Genomic DNA, 16,419 nt, shown 5'->3' with positions numbered 1-16,419 from the left:
TCAAAAAACCAAAAACCCTTTTCGTGACAATTCCGGCTTGAACCACCACACCCACTTCCTCCGGTCGAAATGGAGTCGATTGACAAATGAGAGCCACCGCAATCCCACCCACTAACACCAGTCGGTCACTGTGGCTGCTGTTCCTTGGTCTGGGCAATGGAGTTGCTCGCCCGCCAACTACCACTGACATGATTCCTTCGCCCGTGGATCCTGGCCCTACACTGGATCTAACCACACCTGCGTCGACTTATCATAAGGCGGGATTTCGGCATGTGCCTGGAGCCTGTAGGCCCGCTGGCTCTCGTCCGCCTCCGCCCAGAGATTTTTCTTCTGCCATCGCCCGTCTTCATATAAGTTGATACCAACCTTGTCCGACTTGGCTGACATTGTGTGTGACGCCTTCCACAACTCTCCTGACGAACGGTCATCCTGAGGGATACCAAGCGCGTCCACTCCCGCCTCTAATTCCCTTGCCTTGCAGGCCAAGAGGTACTTGTCGGATCGTCGGTGCTCCAGCGCTTCAGCAGTCGACCACACAATGACCGACTTTGGCCCTCGTGCTCCTCACGGGCCCGACATGTCGGGGACCCATCAGCCTCTCGAGAACATGGACATCAACGAGAAGGGCGCCTTTGACGCTCTGATTCGTCCCGAAGACAGCTACACCCCGGACGGCACCTACTGGGCGGATCTGTCGTTCTTCCGCCGCGTCAAGTTTGTGGGCTCCTACGACGCCGGGGAAGCCAAGCGCGAGCTGGGCTCGATATGGGAGATGACCAAGCAGGATCCCCTGTCCCCCATCTCTTACTATTTTCGGAACATGGTGCTTCCTGGGGCGGGATTGGGTCTGGAGGGGTAAGTGCTCGGATGTCCTTGGGCGACCCATTGGAGAGTGAGAGAGGAAGCTAACGGATCGCGTCTCTAGTTACGTGCTCTTCTCGATCGGAAACCTGAAACCCCTCTTCCAGGCTGCCTTCAAATCGTGCTGGGATGACAAGGAGATCTGCAATGCCCACTGGCTGGATGCCATCGACTATCTTGAAATCTGCGGTATTATAGTGGGACAAATCTTGGTTGGAATTCTGGGCGACTGGTACGGCTTCCCTATCAGGAAACGGGCTGAGAAGCTTAATCACTTTTCCTGCGAACTTTATTTTCTAATACGACAATCAGGCTCGGCCGACGATGGGGTCTGATTCAGGACGCGGCAATCATGTTTATCGGGTTGCTGATGCTGACCGCCGCCTGGGGTGTCACCCAGAATGGCTGGGTCATCTGTTATGCCTGGTCGTTGTTCTTTTACGGCATCGGTGTTGGTAAGTCCTCATCCCGTGGACCAAAAAAAAAAACCGGCGATTTTAATTTCGGGTCTGACACGATGATTCCATAGGTGGTGAATATCCCATGACCGCGACGAGTGGCATGGAGAATGCCGTTGGTTCCGGAAAAGTCTCGACTAAAGAAGATCGTCTGCACCGTGGCCGAAAAGTCACTAGTGCCTTTTTGATGCAGGGCTGGGGTCAGTTTTTCAACCAGGTTCTGCTCATCATTCTGCTGCTGTGCTTCCACCACGGCAGTGGTAACCCGCCCTACTCCTCCGTGTCCGCCCAATGGACTTACCGAATTTCCTTCGCCATCCCCGCCGTTGGTACGTTGTGGCTGGTCTACTACCGTGCCTACCACATGAAGGCCGCTAGTAAGCAGCTGGCCTCCGCCAAGAAGAAGGCGTCTGTTACCGGCTACGACTTCAACTCGCTCCGTTTGACTTTCCACCATTTTGGATTCCGTATCCTGGCGACTGCTGGTGGCTGGTTTGCCAACGATGTCTTCTTCTACGGTAACAAGCTGTTCCAGTCCGAATTTATCAAGGTCATCAGCCCCGCTTCCGATTCCATCATGCCCACCTGGCTTTGGAACTTGGTCAACGTTGGCGTGTCGCTGGTCGGCTACTACTGCGCCTCGTTCCTCATCGACAACAAGCTTTACGGCCGCAAGTGGATGCAGATGATCGGATTCATGATGTGCTTCATCCTTTTCATCGTTCCCGCTTTCAACTATGAATACTACACTTCGCCGGAGCACATCCATGAGTTCCAAGCCATGTACTTCCTGAGCTCCTTCTTTAACCAGTTCGGCCCCAACTCGGTGACTTTCTTGGTTGCCGCCGAGGTCTTCCCGACGCCCATTCGTGCCACGGCCCACGGCCTCTCTGCGGCTGCTGGTAAGTCGGGAGCGCTCTTGGCATCTGTCCTCTACAATTACATCGACACGCAAACCAAGTTCTACGTGGTTCCCTGGTTCGGTCTCGCCGGAATGGTCTTGACTCTGATCTTCCTCCCCGATACCACCGGACTTGACCTGAAGGAGCAGGAGCGTCGCTGGACGTACATTCGTGACGGCCGTGAACATGAATATCATGGCCCGGCCGTTCACTCCAAGCACCTGTCTATCTGGGAGCGGATCACCGGCAAGGGCAAGCACTACGACGCCGAGGCGGATTACAAGAGCAAGGTGGAAGAGTACCGTGCCGAGTGGGAGACCGCGATGTCCCGCAAGGTCGCCGAACAGAACAAGGGCGAGGAGCTCGAGATGGACACGGACGACAGTCTTTTGGAAGGCCATGTCCACGCCTACTTCCATCGCACGAGCCCGATGTTCCGACCCATGGAGCAAACCGCCAAGTCAGATAATTTCGCCCTCCCTCCCGCCGCACAGGACGGCGATTCATCCGATTCCTTCAACGAAAAGTCCGAAAAATAAGCACAGCATCTCATCTTCCCAATACCCTTCTCGCATTATAATATTGACCCTTCCTATTTATTTTTTTATCACTTTGACGAGGCGACTTTGCATGATGAATTGCGTGCTCGTTGTACATGCATCCATATTTTAGCCTTCTTATCTTTATTGCGGAGAAGTTCTGTACACAGGCTACGAATACCCACCGAAGTATATAGAAACTTGATTAATGTTACATACTCTAACGAGCTCTTTGCCTTTTTCAGTAAAAACCCATTAAATCATTCCCGAGTGGAAACCAGATCCACCACCGTAGCAATCATGAATCATCTCACCGGGATTTGCAGCCGGGTCAGCTGTCCCGAGCTAATTCCGTGGTGCGAGAGACCGTGGTTCCGCTAAGCAGGCCGTTTCCGGACCGAGGCAAGTGATCACGAGTGGGCCGCCTCTGATTCGGTAGGCGGTGGAAACCAGGTTTCTCGAAGGTCGGAGAAGCTTGGCAGCACTCGAAGTCCCGTGAGGAAAAGTGAGGGGGAAAAGACAACAAATTGGTGGATCGAACTTTGTTTCACTATCGAAGAATGCCTCTTTTCTCGTTCGGCTCCAACGGATCTGGCCAGCTGGGTATCGGTCACGTTGAAGATGTCTCGGTCCCCGCACCGTGCCTGTTTGACGAGCAAGCATCAACCCGCTCATCGTCTACCCCCGACAGAAGCCTACCTGAGACCGGCATTCAGCGTATTGTCGCGGGTGGTAACCACACTCTAGTGCTGTTCGCCAACGGAGCGGTCTACGCTGCTGGGTGCAACGAGGACGGGAGATGCGGACAGAGCCCCTCCCCCGACCCACTGTTCAGCTTTCGGCAGGTGATTGTCAACGACACGTCGACGGGGCGGTCGTATGACACGTTCAAGGGGATCTCGGCGACCTGGGAAGCCACCTTTCTCGTGCCGTCGAGCGGCGGAGAGGAGGACCGCGACCGCGACGCCGTGTTCGTGCTGGGATCCGGAGCCAAAGGGGAACTGGGACTCGGGCCGGAGTGTGCACGGGCGCCGGCCGCGACGAGGATCCCGGATTTCCCGCCCCCGGGGACGAAGATTCAGGGGATTGCCAGCAGCATGGGACATACGGTTGCTGTGCTGTCGAACGGGGAGGTGTATGGATGGGGAGGGGCGAGGAAAGGCCAGCTGGGGGGATCGGCCGTCGCGTCGAAGATCGCCTGGTCGCCGGTGAAGATCGATAACGTGCCTTTCGTGGCGACTGGGGATGTGGCCTGTGGTCGTGAATTTACAGTGGTGACTGGGGACCAGGCCACGGGGCAGTTTGCAGTGCTGGGGTCGTCGGGTGATAAGTGGAATATTCTATCTGGGGTTCCGGCGCCGAGTGCGTTGGAAGGGTATCGTGGTGTTTATGCTAGTTGGCATGGGATTTATGTACATCAGAAAGACTCTTCGATTGTGTGCTGGGGCCGGAATGATCGCGGCCAGCTTCCGCCTGTCGATTTACCCGTATCGAGGGAAATTGCTGTTGGAAGTGAACATGCACTGGCGCTCCTTGATGATCGGAGCGTGGTGGCGTTTGGCTGGGGGGAGCATGGCAACTGCGGTCCGGACACTGATGCACAGGGGAATGTCAAGGGAGAGTATAAGCGAATCCCTTTGCCGGCTGAGGATAACTCCGCAGTTGTTGGGATCGGGGCGGGGTGTGCCACTAGCTGGATCATTACTAGCAGGTGATGTTGTCTTCCCTGTTTCTCTCCGCGGGTCCTGTTGCTGCCCCAGCGATAACCACCGGCTGCATAGCACCGCTAAGATCAGAAAGCCGGGCGATCTTACTCAGTCGAAAAGACCGAGACCATGAAGCTATGGGGTGTCAGTTGAGCCAGGATACAAACGGGAGCAATTGTCTTACCTGTGACATGCGCTGTGTTGGAGGAATGCCCATCTCTTCTTCCTCGTTTGTTGTCGCTTGATCGCCTCGTTGCATACTGGGCTGAGTATCCCGCAAACGCTGGCCGAGACCGTCAATATCCTATTGTCTCCGTTAGCAAAATCGTTCACGCGGATTATTACTTTTGATGCACGAACCTGGTCGCCCATTGCGTCCCAGCCCAACACGTCTTCTGTTTCTTCTTCCTCGTCGTTAGGGACATCCCACTGCCCGTCATCATCCGCCGGCACAAAGAGACTTTCAAAGTTGATCGATGCTGGTGGTGGCTGAGTCTCGGATTGTGTCTGTGGTTGCGTTTGGGTATTGCGGGCAGAAGTCCCCGTGAGTGGCCGAATAGATCGACTGCGAGAAGTCGGGGGAGGCATCTGCCTCACATCCGTGGCTCTACTGCTTGGACGCGGCTGGGACGGCCGGCTTGTGTTGGATTGTATAGGGGCAGGCGTTTGCCTCGCCGACAACTCCTGGGGGCGCGAAGAGTCTGGACCATCATCTGCGCCTGGATCACCCGTTGTCATCAGGGTGAATTCAGACCTATGGCCCTCGAGATCGTACGCGAGCTGCATTGGCCGAGAGGGTCGAGTGTATCGGGCAGTGATGATTGCACCTGCTGTCTCGGCATGGGCGATCACGGCTTTAAAATCTTTCAGGCTAATTGCAAGGTGTATACCGTCTTGGGCCAAGAAATGACTGAAATCCTTTTTGTCGATGGCAACCGATGTGTGCACCGGTTGCTTGAGAACCTCTGCCCAAGTTAGCCTGGCTCAATTCACCCTTTGAGAACAACACACCTTTTCCTTCGGCAATTTTTGTCGTGAAACTTGTAAATATAACTTTCCCAGCTTCGGAATAGATATCTAGTTGTTCTGCAGACGGACTAAAATGATCGGTGATCTCTCTAAGAAACCTAGGCTCAATGCTCCACTCGTTTGTCGTTTTAGACCTGTCAAAAACGGCATGTTGGGCAGTAGTCGGTTCATATGTGAGTTTGTAGGATTTTATCACACCTATAGGTCGTCAGTACTCGAAACCAGTGGATGACACAAACTCCACAGACACGCACCAAGCCCACAAATCATCTTGATAATTAGTCGACATTCCGCAGTGTCGTAGTCCTCGTATAGATCGACCTCGCAGCGCTCTACTGCAGTGTCCTTGTTACGTCCACCCATTCTACCCTTGAACACAGAGAGCAGGGCCTGTGGTCAATGTTAGCCAGAAAATTGTTGGCAAGCCTGGATTGTCCTCACTTTCAAGTACACCTGGCAGCAGAACTTATTGGGTTGCCTGTTCCTGGCTGAATTGGCATCTCGCAGGACCCCAAACGAGTAATCCTGGAAAAAGCGGTTTGCGTCTAGCGCAAAGGCAGAATAGCTTGTTTTTGTGGAATTGAGAACACTCAGACGAAGCTGGATGTCAATCGTCAGCCGCACCATATTCCCTCCACCATTTTAATAGTCCAAGAGAAACCCACAAGATCGTATTCCGCCTCCATCACAACGGTTTCGTCGAACTTGGACAGGCATATCAGAGCATCATGCAGCTGGATTAACGCCTGGGGCGCAAGTGCAAAAGAGAGGGTTGTCATGGCTCCTCCTTAACGTGATTATAGCCTCAATCGTCTCCGGAAATCAAATCTCGCCAAAACCCAAGCAGATAATGTCCAAGCAAGAAGTATAAATGGCCGTGGTTGATTCCCGGGGATGCATTGGCCGGTTCACGTCAGCGGCCAAACACGACGCGTGCTTACATAATCGAGCTGGATGTAAGGCGCTGCCTCTTCCAAGCGTCAGCGCCTTCCCAGAACCTCGCGGTGGACGAAGCATCGTGTCGGAATCACTCAGAATTGAGATATTTACGTGTAAATGACACGTCCTGGTCCTGCAAGCACTCTGCTTTGGGACGGGTAAAAGAACATTTTCCAGTCAAAATGACGCTCGTCCTGCCTGGGGATGTTCTCTATATGATTCTGGATATCCTCGGAGATGAGAAGGACTACAACAGCCTGTACCAATGTGCTCTCTCGTCAAAATGCTTTACTGAGTTTGCATTGACATCTCTATACAAGTGAGGGTTTAAGCTCCTACCTTGTGGGTGTGAACTTTCTTGCTGACATTGTCGGCGACGACGCTAGATTGTATAACACCTCGCCAGTAAGAAGCGGAGGAACCGATGACGAGCAGTTGAGAAACCGGAGACCGGCGCCGACGCTGGCTCGCAAATGGGCGCTTATGTGGCGTTCAATCGTGCTGTCTACGTTCGGCCAGACTTATCTGCCTTACTATAGTTATATCCGCTATTTGGATCTCGATGATCTGGATTATCTTCTGAAAGACTCGGGGTTTACCGGGAAGATCAAACAGTAAGGAAGCTTCTTGCTTATGTGCGAGAAAGTCTAGTGCCTGGGATGCTGAATGTGTTATAGGGATTTCTTCACCCCTGAAGTACTGGATTTCGTGTCCAAAGACTATTCGTCCAAAGGGAGCAAGCGACTTCGTTCCTCGAGGATTTTTCCCGACAATGAATGGATCATGACCAAGCTTGGTGGGGGTAAGTACATCCGTATATGTCCTTGCATAGATTAAAAGGGGCTGCGTCGTTTTCGAATGGCTGTACGGAGTAAAGTCTGACTACTACTGTAGCGATCGTCGAGAGAGCAACATCGATACGAGGAATGTCCTGCAACAGTAAGCCATTCAGACCTCAGATACATGAAGAAACTCGTCTCTAAATACTAGTGCTATAGTTTCATCATCTACATTAGTCGAATGGCTCGAACGTCTGCCGTTGTTGCGAACCTTGTCCGTCTGGTCTGGGGCCGCTCTAACAGACCATGCGGGTGATAAACTCCGTGCCCATTGTCCTGACTTCAAGCAACTCACAATTTACGGATGGTATGCTATCATGGGACCTCCTAACATATGATTTGCTAATTGTGATCAGGGCGTCCAAGACTGCCGAGACCGACTGCGAGGAGTTCCTGAATGAATTGAGCCCCAACACCCTGGAGTATTTCGAAGTATTCAGTTACTCTCATTTAGGCCCGCGCTCGATCAAGGCGTTGGGATGCCACCTAGATTCTCTAAGAGAACTGAAGCTCACAAGCTTGTCCATCGAAGCGATCGCGGAACTTCCCACATTGGCAGCACCACCAGAGCTGGAGGTCTTGGTCCTAACGGACTCAATCCCCACAGCCAAAACCGACGAGTTCTATTCCATCATAACGCGCGTTGCTGAATGGATACGCAGTTGCAAAGCATTGAAGCGCCTTGATCTCCGGAAGTTCGTTGACGATCCGAACCTGCTGTCGCAGGTCCTCACTGAAGACGGGTTTCAACTGTCCAGTCTCTCGTTGGAGGGTTACATAATGTCTCAAAGTCGAGCTTTCCACGAGGCTCTTGGCTCACAACAGTCTCTACGAAGCCTCTATCTCCGCGGAGAATCAACTGAAAACTACATCGAAAACGAAGTATTTGTGCAAGCACTCTTGCAGCTGAACAATCTGGAAGAGCTTGAACTCAAGGACATTTCCGATGGCTTCTCGCTCAACCATATTGCAGTATTGACTCCGTTTCTCCCCCACTTGAACCGACTATGGATCAGCGGCGACTACCTGAACGACGAGGTGTGGAAATCGTTCCAGTGTCTCCCCAATCTTCGGAGCCTCGTCATCCACGCCCTGAGCGAGTTCACGTCTCGCGGGATCCTCGACTTCATCTCGCGCCTAGGACCGGGCAATCACGGGTTCAGCTTGTCGATCTTAAACGCCACCACAGATGCGAATATCACCGAAGAAGCGCAAACTGTAATCCGCGAGACTCTGAAGACCAAGCTGGATGGGTCGTTTGATTTTGGTTTAGCACAAGGTTAGTTGCGTCTATCCTGACATTCTCCCAATCATTGCTAATGAACCGAACGCAGAGGAATTCAGTGACATGGACTCCGACGCTGAAATGTCGGATTAATTGGCCAGTAATGGCGCCTGGGAGAAACGAGTGTCTGTTAATTGTTCCTATTTCGGTAATCTAAGTAGTTCGTCAGAAGCCCACGCGGGTTTTTCTAGTGAGGAGAGAAAAGGAGCAATGATTGGTTCTGGAAAGAAAATGAAACCGAATCAAACTGATGCAGAGGTAATCTATTCAAGATCTGCAGTAGGACAGTAAATACCTCGTCGGCAGCCATAATAAAATAGTAAAAGAGCGATGCTGACGGCGGCAAAAAACCACTTAACGGGGATTGGCGGAGAGCGCGTCCCGCTCGCGTTGCAACGCGTGGTTTTCTCCGCGTGCCGCCCACCAGCGACTGTCCGTCCCCCTTCCCAAGTCCACGCCCTTCCCCGTCTCCTCCACGGGTCTCGACCAACGCGACGCTTTCACCTGAAAAGCGATTAATGGAAGCCAGTGGTCCGCAATAATTCCACAAGCGCCATGGCTTCTTCCCGGGCGAAATTGGCCGAGCTACGAGCCCTGCGAGCCGCAGGAAAGAAGCGTCTTTCGACCTACGAAGTCGAAGATCAGGGTGACATCTACGAAGAGGTCGACGACGACGGATACAAGAAGATTATCCGCAATCGGCTGGACGAGGACGACTTCGTTGTTGATGACAATGGCGAAGGGTACGCGGATGACGGTCGCGAGGTCTGGAATGAGCAGTCGGCCGGATATTACGATAGTGAGAGTGACGACGATGGACTGCCCGCCAATAGCAAGGCTGCGAAGCGGAAACGAGAGGAGGAGAAACAGCGGCAAGAGAAGATGAACAATGGCATTTCCAAATACTTCAACAAGGGCCAAGCTGCTGCTGCGTCAAAACCGAAGGTGAGTTGTCCGCGCGCGTTTTTGAAACGAGTGTCTGTTGGACGGTTTGAGGGAAGAGAGGCTAACCGGTTCCTTTCAAGCCTGTGGCCACCGCGGAAGATGATGCTTTCATGGCTGATCTTCTTGGAGAGGTCGACACCAATGTCGTTTCGAACCATGTGCCTCCGCCTCAGAATGTCATCAAGTCGGAGACGCGGCGCAAAGTGCGCATCCTTTCCCCACCGCTAGCCCAGAGAACACGGCCCGAAAAGAAACCCCGAACCCAAAAGGACGAGAACAGCGATCCCGTTTCGCCGGGCGAAGAAAAATCGGCACTTGATTTGGACAACGATGACGAACCTCTTCCCGCCGCCGACGATGACGACGATGTGCCGATGAGCGATCCGATGCCCTCATCGCCCACGAGCAAGGCTGTGGAGAGGAAAACTGCCGTTCCCGTGAAAACCGAGGAGTTTGATGACGACGACAATGACTTGATGGAGGTGGCCGAAGCTACTGGAGACCACGAAGCGAAGGTAGCAAGCGTGAACATGGCTGGAAGTCGGCCGCCGCCCAAGCTCAAGAAGGAGATTCTGCCCACGCCAGCAAGCTCCTCGCCTATGAAAGCGGCCCCTGATGTTGTCGATGCGTCTTGGAATGATGTGCGGAGCAAGTTGAATGTTCTCAACAGCCCGGCGACGGAGACGCGAACACCGGGTAAGCTGCGAGCGCAGGACGTTGTCGAGGCAGATGGTAGCCTGCGCATGTTCTGGCTGGACTTCACCGAAGTCAATGGCAGTCTGTGCTTGTTTGGAAAAGTCAAGAACAAGCAGACGGGTGCTTTTGCTAGCGCTTTCGTTAAAGTCGACAACATCCTGCGAAAGCTCTACTTTCTTCCCCGAGAACACAGGCACAAGCATAACCGGGCCACGGATGACGAAGTCGAAATGAATGATGTTTATCAGGAAGTCGACGGTATGATGTCGCGATTGAAAGTAGGGATGCACAAGATCAAGCCGTGTACTCGCAAATACGCGTTCGAGATGCCCGGTATCCCGAAAGAGGCCGAGTACCTCAAATTGCTGTACCCTTACGATAAACCGGCACTACCGATGGACACCAAGGGAGAAACATTCTCCAACGTATTCGGAACCAACACCTCTTTGTTCGAACAATTCGTTCTATGGAAGAATATTATGGGTCCCTGTTGGCTCAAAATCGAGGAGGCTGACTTCTCTGCCGTTAACAATGCATCCTGGTGTAAATTCGAATGCCAGGCCTCGAAACCTGCGCTTATCTCTCCTGTTCCCGACTCCGAGAATCTAGACTCGCCGCCTCTTACGTTGATGAGTCTTTCATTCCGGACACAACTCAATGTGAAGGAGAATAAGCAAGAAATCCTGGTCGCAAGTGCTCGCGTGTACGAGAATGTTTCCCTCACGGACACGACGCCCCCAGAGAGACTGCCTTGCAAAACGTTCACAGTCATGCGGCCTGTGGGCTCTTCCTACCCCATGCATTTCGAAGCTGAGACTCGAAAGCAACGAGGCACTATCATGCTTGAGAAGAGTGAACAGTTCTTGCTCAGCAAATTTCTTGCTTTGTTCGAGAAGATGGATCCTGACGTCTTGATGGGCCATCAACTGCAGGAAGTAGATCTCAGCATTCTGCTCAACAGGCTGAAAGAAAAGAAATCCCCTGGTTGGCATCGACTGGGTCGACTCAAGCGTGGGGACTGGCCCAAGAATTTTAACAGGGGGGGTGGCTTCTTCGCTGAGAGGCATCTGATTGCGGGACGGTTGATGTGTGACGTGGGTAACGATATGGGCAAGGTAGGCTTATCAACCTTTGAGTCCTGGGGTTTGTTACTAACTGCTGCTAGTCTCTGATGATGAAATGTCAGTCGTGGAGTTTGACGGAGATGTGTGAACTGTACCTTGGACAAGGAAACACACGGCAGGAATTGGACACCGAGGCAGCGTTGAAAACGTGGGCCAACTCGAAGGAAGGTCTCATGAACTTCGTGAACCATTGCGATGCCGATACCTATTTCATCGCCGCATTGGTATTGCGACTGCAGATGTTGCCTCTAACCAAGGTTCTCACAAACATTGCCGGTAATTCATGGGCGCGAACACTCAGCGGTACGCGTGCCGAGAGAAACGAATACATTCTGCTCCATGAATTCCATCGCAACAAGTACATCTGTCCGGATAAATATTCGTCCAAGTTGCAAAAGGCAGAAGAAAAGCTGCTGGAGGGCGATGACGATGATACGACGGACAAGAAAAAGAAGGACAAGTACAAGGGTGGTCTCGTTTTCGAACCCGAGAAGGGTCTCTATGACAAGTTTGTTCTGGTCATGGATTTCAACAGTTTGTATCCCAGCATCATTCAGGAGTACAACATCTGTTTCACAACGGTGGAACGGACTGCAACTGTGAGTTGGCCCTACGTATTTACATTGGCATATACTGATGATATCTCCTCCAGGCTGAGAATGAGAACGAAGAGAAGGTGCCCGAGGTCCCTTCTTCCGACGAGGATCAGGGTATCTTGCCTCGACTAATTTCAACTCTTGTCGGTCGTCGGCAACAAGTGAAAAAGTTGATGAAAGACAAGCGTGCAACTCCCGAGCAACTTGCGCTGTGGGACACCAAGCAGCTGGCCTTTAAGCTGACGGCCAACTCCATGTATGGGTGTCTGGGATACACACAGAGTCGTTTCTACGCTCGTCCTTTGGCAATGCTCACCACATTCAAAGGTCGTGAAATTCTCAGGAGCACCAAGGAACTGGCCGAGTCGAAACAGCTGAGGGTCATCTATGGTGATACTGACTCCGTCATGATCAACACGAACATGGATACTATCAGTGATGCATTCAAGGTCGGGGAGGAATTCAAGAAATCGGTCAACGAGAGATACCGTCTCTTGGAGATCGATATTGATAATATCTTCCGTCGCCTTCTCCTGCATGCGAAGAAGAAATATGCTGCCGTGAACATGACCGAAGTAGATGGCAAATATGTGGACAAGCTGGAAGTCAAGGGTCTCGACATGAAGCGACGTGAATACTGTGCGCTGTCCAAGGAAGTCTCCCAGAGACTCTTGAACGAGGTCCTCTCCGGCGATGATCAAGAGATCGTCCTCAACCGGGTTCACGACTACCTACGCGAGTTAGCGGACAAGATGCGGGAATTTACTATCCCCGTTCAGAAATATGTGATCTACACGGTATGTTTGATCTCCTTACTGGTGTTTCCTACCGCCTACTGACCTTCTTTTCTCTTACCACAGAAACTCTCCAAACGTCCCGAAGAATATCCTAATAAAGAAACGATGCCGCCGGCCCAGGTTGCTCTTCGTGAACTTGCTCGTGGCAAGTCGGTCAGGCCTAACGATGTTATCTCTTATATTGTGACCAATGGAGATTCAGAGACGGCCTCTCTGCCCCCGGCCAAGCGGTCCTACACGCTTCAAGATGTGATGAAGAGCGGCTCGGAGCTCAAGCCCGACGTTGAGTTTTATCTTCTCAAACAAATCTTCCCCCCTATCGAGCGTCTGTGTGCCCCAATTCCTGGCACCGATGCGGTTCGGCTGGCCGAATGCTTGGGTTTGGATGTTCGCAAATACCAAATCAATACTTCCTCTGGTGGAAACAGTCAACAGAATGCGGAGATCACCCCACTGGAGTCACAGATCCCGGACTCCGTTCGTTTTGAAAATGCTGCCCGGCTGACGCTCACCTGTCGATTCTGCAAGGAAAAATCGGTCTTTGAAGGGTTGGCAAACTCTTCTCACATGTGCAATGCCCACGGTGTCATTTGCCCGAATGCTTCCTGCCAGAAACAATTCTCGATCTTGACGATCGTTGCCCAGCTGGAGAGCCAAATCCGGGCCCAGACTTCCAAATACTACGAGGGCTGGCTTGTCTGTGATGATACTGCCTGTGGCAACCGAACCCGACAGATGAGCGTGTACGGACGACGGTGTCTTGGTCCCCGGGGCCACGCTGAAGGCTGCCTTGGCCGGATGACCTATGAGTATTCAGAGAAGCGGATCTATAACCAGCTCCTCTACTTCGCCGGTCTTTGGGATGTGGAAAAGGCTCGCCGCGTTGTGGAGAAGGAGGCTGATGGGGAAAAGAAAGACAGCGTTGCAGCGCTGGTTTCATTCAACCGTGAGAGATTTGGAACGGTCAAGGGCGTAGTAGATGCTTATCTGAAAAAATGCGGTCGCCAATGGGTGGAAATGGATAGTCTATTTCGCTTTATGCTACCCTAGGCCGTTCTGTGGCCGGGGTTGATGGGTAATTTTTGTATATACTAGGATAGCTCTCGATATTTTCGTTATTATTTGTGGATAGGGCAGCTCGGCTTGGATGATGGGATGAATGAACTTTAGGCATGAAATAATCAATTGCATTTGCATCTGTTTCTCTAACTTGAACAAGTCAACAAATGACTTCATCTTATCGAAAGTTGACTGACCCAAAGACCGCGGCGGGCCCACACCCCACCAAGTCTGCCTACTTCCGCAATTCCTCCCCGGTCAGGATGCATACTTCTTCTCGACTCCATCATCCATCCTCGACACCTTTCGGGTACATTCGCTTGCGGTTGTTTTGCTCTCCGACTGCCTATCATGTCGATTAAGCGAGTTCTAGTCATCGCCGGGTCCGACAGTTCAGGTGGCGCGTATGTTAATCTCTGTCTCCGTATCCCCTCCAACTTTTAGCCCTCCCAACAACGGTCAAACTAATGCACATCCTCTGCATTTAGCGGTCTAGAGGCGGATCAGAGGGTTCTAGCCGCCCATGGCTGTTACGCCCTGACTGCGACCACGGGCTTAACGGCGCAAAACACCCTCGGGGTGCAGGATATCTTCGTGGTTCCGGCTGAATTTGTCAAGAAGCAAATCAATGCCGGTTTGGAAGATGTCGGAGCTGATGTTGTCAAATTTGGTAGGCTTTCCTGTCCTTGATCAACATGACAGTTCTTTTACCTGACCAGAAAAAAAGGCATGCTCTCATCCGCCGAAACAATTGATGTGGTCGCCGAGGCTCTGGTGTCGCACCGAGTTCCTTCGGTGGTGCTGGATCCGGTAGCTTTCTCTCCCCGGTCTTCTCGGATGGCGAAGGGCGCTTCATCTCTAATGCATAATGTTCTAGGTTATGGTGTCTACAAGCGGGGCCCAGCTACTACCCGAAGCTGCCGTGCAGGGCCTTCGAACGAAACTATTGCCGCTAACGACCATTCTCACGCCGAACATCCCCGAAGCGCAGTTGTTACTCAAGGACTCTGGTCTGGAAGTGCCTGAGCCAAAGGACGTTTCGGAGCTCATCAGTCTAGCAAAGCAAATTTGTGCTTTGGGGCCTAAGGCTGTTCTTCTCAAAGGGGGACATCTGCCACTTACGAAAGCACATGAGACGGCTCGCAACCCGCAAGAGGCGACAACAGTCATCGATGTGCTTTTTGACGGCGAAAATGTCACTTTGTTTGAGACTGACTTCCTGGTGACGAAGAACACCCACGGCACGGGCTGCTCTCTTGCCTCTGCCATCGCGGCCAACCTGGCCTTGGGGAAAAATTTGCAACGCGCCGTCCAAGCGGCCGTGCGATTTGTTGAGGCCGGTATCAAGACCAGCCTTGATATTGGGAAGGGAAGTGGTCCAATCAACCATTTCCATTCTATGTATACGATGCCTTTTGCCCCGTGAGTCGTTCCCAGGTGCAGACGCATTGTTTGGCTACTGATGATTATGGTCAGGGGACGATTTGTGGAGTATGTTCTGGATCATCCCAATGTTCGACCAGTGTGGAAGAAGTTCACGGAGCATGACTTTGTTCTGGGCATTGGCTCTGGTAAACTTCCTGTGGGGCGCTTCAAGGAGTATCTTGTGCAGGATTATCTTTACCTCGTAAGCATCATCTATCCTTCTCGGTCTGGTCGTACATCTGCAAATGCTAACCAACTGTGTGCGTGCTCAGGTCCACTTCGCCCGGAGCAATGCACTGGCCGCGTATAAGGGAAAGAACATGGAGTCCATTGCTGCGGTGAGTGATCCATTTCGATTTTAATTTCGGGTCTGTTTAGAAGCTGACTCGGACTTGCACCATCGCAGTCGGCTCAAATTGTCCTACATATCCAACGTGAAACCGCGCTGCACCTGGACTACTGTGCCTCCTTCGGACTATCCAAGGAGCTGATGGAAAAGCACCCGGAAACCATTGGTGAGTAATCCGCGCTTTCTGCCATCCTCGCCGTGACTAAGACGGATTGTTTGGGACATATTAGCATGCACCGCGTATAGTCGGTACATCCTCGACGTCGGTCAATCAGAGGATTGGCTCGCACTCCAGATGGCTCTGGCGCCTTGTCTGCTCGGATACGGCGCCATTGCTCAGCGATTGTACGGCGAGAAAGACACCGTTCGGGAAGGCAATCGGTACTGGAAATGGATTGAGAACTACGTAGCAGATGACTACACGCAGGCAGTTTGCCTAGGATCGGGTAAGAGGCCATGCGTCCGCATACACCGCCAGACGTGGACACGGAAACTAACCGACGAGTAGAACTACTGGAAAGACACATGTGCGAGGTTTCGCCGAGTCGGGTGGAGGAATTGATTGGGATCTTTATTCGGGCGACGGAGCTGGAGATCAGTTTCTGGGACATGGGACTGGGGGAGAAGAAGGAGTGAAGGGAAGGTGAAGGGCAGGTGTAGTGCAGATGAACTAGAACTACTACAGAGTACTTCCATAGCAGAATCGAGACAAACAGACAAACAGGACAAACACAATCCGCCACCGGAACCGGGATAACTTTCCATTTCGGGATGTCGCCGTCTCGGAGGCGGTGAAAAATCCTGGCAGCGAACGGCGGCGGTCATTGGCCGCTCGGGAGGCAGTCTAGCCGGAGCAGGCAAGTGTCGCCT

The 16,419-nt window shown here is 52.4% G+C and overlaps 6 protein-coding genes across 6 annotated transcripts; 5 read left to right on the top strand and 1 right to left on the bottom strand.

Moving 5' to 3' along the window:
* The first annotated feature begins 13 nt into the window (after nucleotides 1–13).
* On the top strand, nucleotides 14–449 carry P170DRAFT_203114 (uncharacterized protein). Its single transcript, XM_024842772.1, has one exon. The coding sequence runs from the start codon at nucleotides 87–89 to the stop codon at nucleotides 357–359; it is 273 nt and encodes a 90-aa protein (XP_024703323.1). The 5' UTR covers nucleotides 14–86; the 3' UTR covers nucleotides 360–449.
* P170DRAFT_203115 (putative MFS phosphate transporter) lies at nucleotides 450–2,989 on the top strand. The gene is made up of 4 exons (XM_024842773.1): nucleotides 450–855; nucleotides 926–1,093; nucleotides 1,174–1,316; nucleotides 1,391–2,989. The coding sequence occupies exons 1-4, from the start codon at nucleotides 539–541 to the stop codon at nucleotides 2,758–2,760; spliced, it is 1,998 nt and encodes a 665-aa protein (XP_024703322.1). The 5' UTR covers nucleotides 450–538; the 3' UTR covers nucleotides 2,761–2,989.
* Nucleotides 2,990–3,320: 331 nt separating this feature from the next.
* On the top strand, nucleotides 3,321–4,475 carry P170DRAFT_361629 (RCC1 domain-containing protein; the record flags this gene model as incomplete). Its single annotated transcript, XM_024844478.1, has 1 exon — nucleotides 3,321–4,475. One exon carries the CDS (start codon nucleotides 3,321–3,323, stop codon nucleotides 4,473–4,475), a length of 1,155 nt encoding a protein of 384 aa, XP_024703321.1.
* A 47-nt stretch (nucleotides 4,476–4,522) lies between these two features.
* P170DRAFT_497038 (putative DNA repair protein rad9) lies at nucleotides 4,523–6,274 on the bottom strand (the record flags this gene model as incomplete). The annotated part of the gene is made up of 7 exons (XM_024854104.1): nucleotides 4,523–4,601; nucleotides 4,651–4,770; nucleotides 4,827–5,431; nucleotides 5,478–5,693; nucleotides 5,750–5,885; nucleotides 5,937–6,095; nucleotides 6,161–6,274. 7 exons carry the CDS (start codon nucleotides 6,272–6,274, stop codon nucleotides 4,575–4,577), a joined length of 1,377 nt encoding a protein of 458 aa, XP_024703320.1. The 3' UTR covers nucleotides 4,523–4,574.
* A 229-nt stretch (nucleotides 6,275–6,503) lies between these two features.
* Nucleotides 6,504–8,811, top strand: P170DRAFT_386160 (uncharacterized protein). The gene is made up of 7 exons (XM_024845757.1): nucleotides 6,504–6,753; nucleotides 6,821–7,048; nucleotides 7,112–7,236; nucleotides 7,329–7,373; nucleotides 7,433–7,580; nucleotides 7,630–8,552; nucleotides 8,608–8,811. Exons 1-7 carry the CDS (start codon nucleotides 6,617–6,619, stop codon nucleotides 8,649–8,651), a joined length of 1,650 nt encoding a protein of 549 aa, XP_024703319.1. The 5' UTR covers nucleotides 6,504–6,616; the 3' UTR covers nucleotides 8,652–8,811.
* A 213-nt stretch (nucleotides 8,812–9,024) lies between these two features.
* On the top strand, nucleotides 9,025–16,282 carry P170DRAFT_456688 (DNA-directed DNA polymerase alpha catalytic subunit POL1). Its single transcript, XM_024851644.1, has 14 exons — nucleotides 9,025–9,503; nucleotides 9,584–11,314; nucleotides 11,365–11,922; nucleotides 11,976–12,716; nucleotides 12,780–13,662; nucleotides 14,038–14,179; nucleotides 14,264–14,445; nucleotides 14,503–14,585; nucleotides 14,653–15,197; nucleotides 15,252–15,402; nucleotides 15,473–15,538; nucleotides 15,607–15,715; nucleotides 15,780–15,995; nucleotides 16,058–16,282. The coding sequence occupies exons 1-14, from the start codon at nucleotides 9,114–9,116 to the stop codon at nucleotides 16,183–16,185; spliced, it is 5,925 nt and encodes a 1,974-aa protein (XP_024703318.1). The 5' UTR covers nucleotides 9,025–9,113; the 3' UTR covers nucleotides 16,186–16,282.
* Nucleotides 16,283–16,419: the final 137 nt, after the last annotated feature.

This window comes from Aspergillus steynii (genome assembly GCF_002849105.1).
Source record: "Aspergillus steynii IBT 23096 chromosome Unknown P170scaffold_5, whole genome shotgun sequence".
Lineage (NCBI taxonomy): Eukaryota > Fungi > Ascomycota > Eurotiomycetes > Eurotiales > Aspergillaceae > Aspergillus > Aspergillus steynii.
This window is presented reverse-complemented; position numbering and strand designations above follow the sequence as displayed.

Coding starts and splice junctions, on each gene's coding strand:
- P170DRAFT_386160 (XM_024845757.1), top strand. CDS start 6,617: ATGACGCTCGTCCTGCCTGGGGATGTTCTCTATATGATTCTGGATATC. Junction 7,049..7,111: donor TTTACCGGGAAGATCAAACA/GTAAGGAAGCTT, acceptor AATGTGTTATAG/GGATTTCTTCACCCCTGAAG. Junction 8,553..8,607: donor TGATTTTGGTTTAGCACAAG/GTTAGTTGCGTC, acceptor AACCGAACGCAG/AGGAATTCAGTGACATGGAC.
- P170DRAFT_203115 (XM_024842773.1), top strand. CDS start 539: ATGACCGACTTTGGCCCTCGTGCTCCTCACGGGCCCGACATGTCGGGG. Junction 856..925: donor GCGGGATTGGGTCTGGAGGG/GTAAGTGCTCGG, acceptor TCGCGTCTCTAG/TTACGTGCTCTTCTCGATCG. Junction 1,094..1,173: donor GTTGGAATTCTGGGCGACTG/GTACGGCTTCCC, acceptor TACGACAATCAG/GCTCGGCCGACGATGGGGTC.
- P170DRAFT_456688 (XM_024851644.1), top strand. CDS start 9,114: ATGGCTTCTTCCCGGGCGAAATTGGCCGAGCTACGAGCCCTGCGAGCC. Junction 14,180..14,263: donor TCCGACAGTTCAGGTGGCGC/GTATGTTAATCT, acceptor CTCTGCATTTAG/CGGTCTAGAGGCGGATCAGA. Junction 15,403..15,472: donor TGCAGGATTATCTTTACCTC/GTAAGCATCATC, acceptor GTGCGTGCTCAG/GTCCACTTCGCCCGGAGCAA.
- P170DRAFT_203114 (XM_024842772.1), top strand. CDS start 87: ATGAGAGCCACCGCAATCCCACCCACTAACACCAGTCGGTCACTGTGG.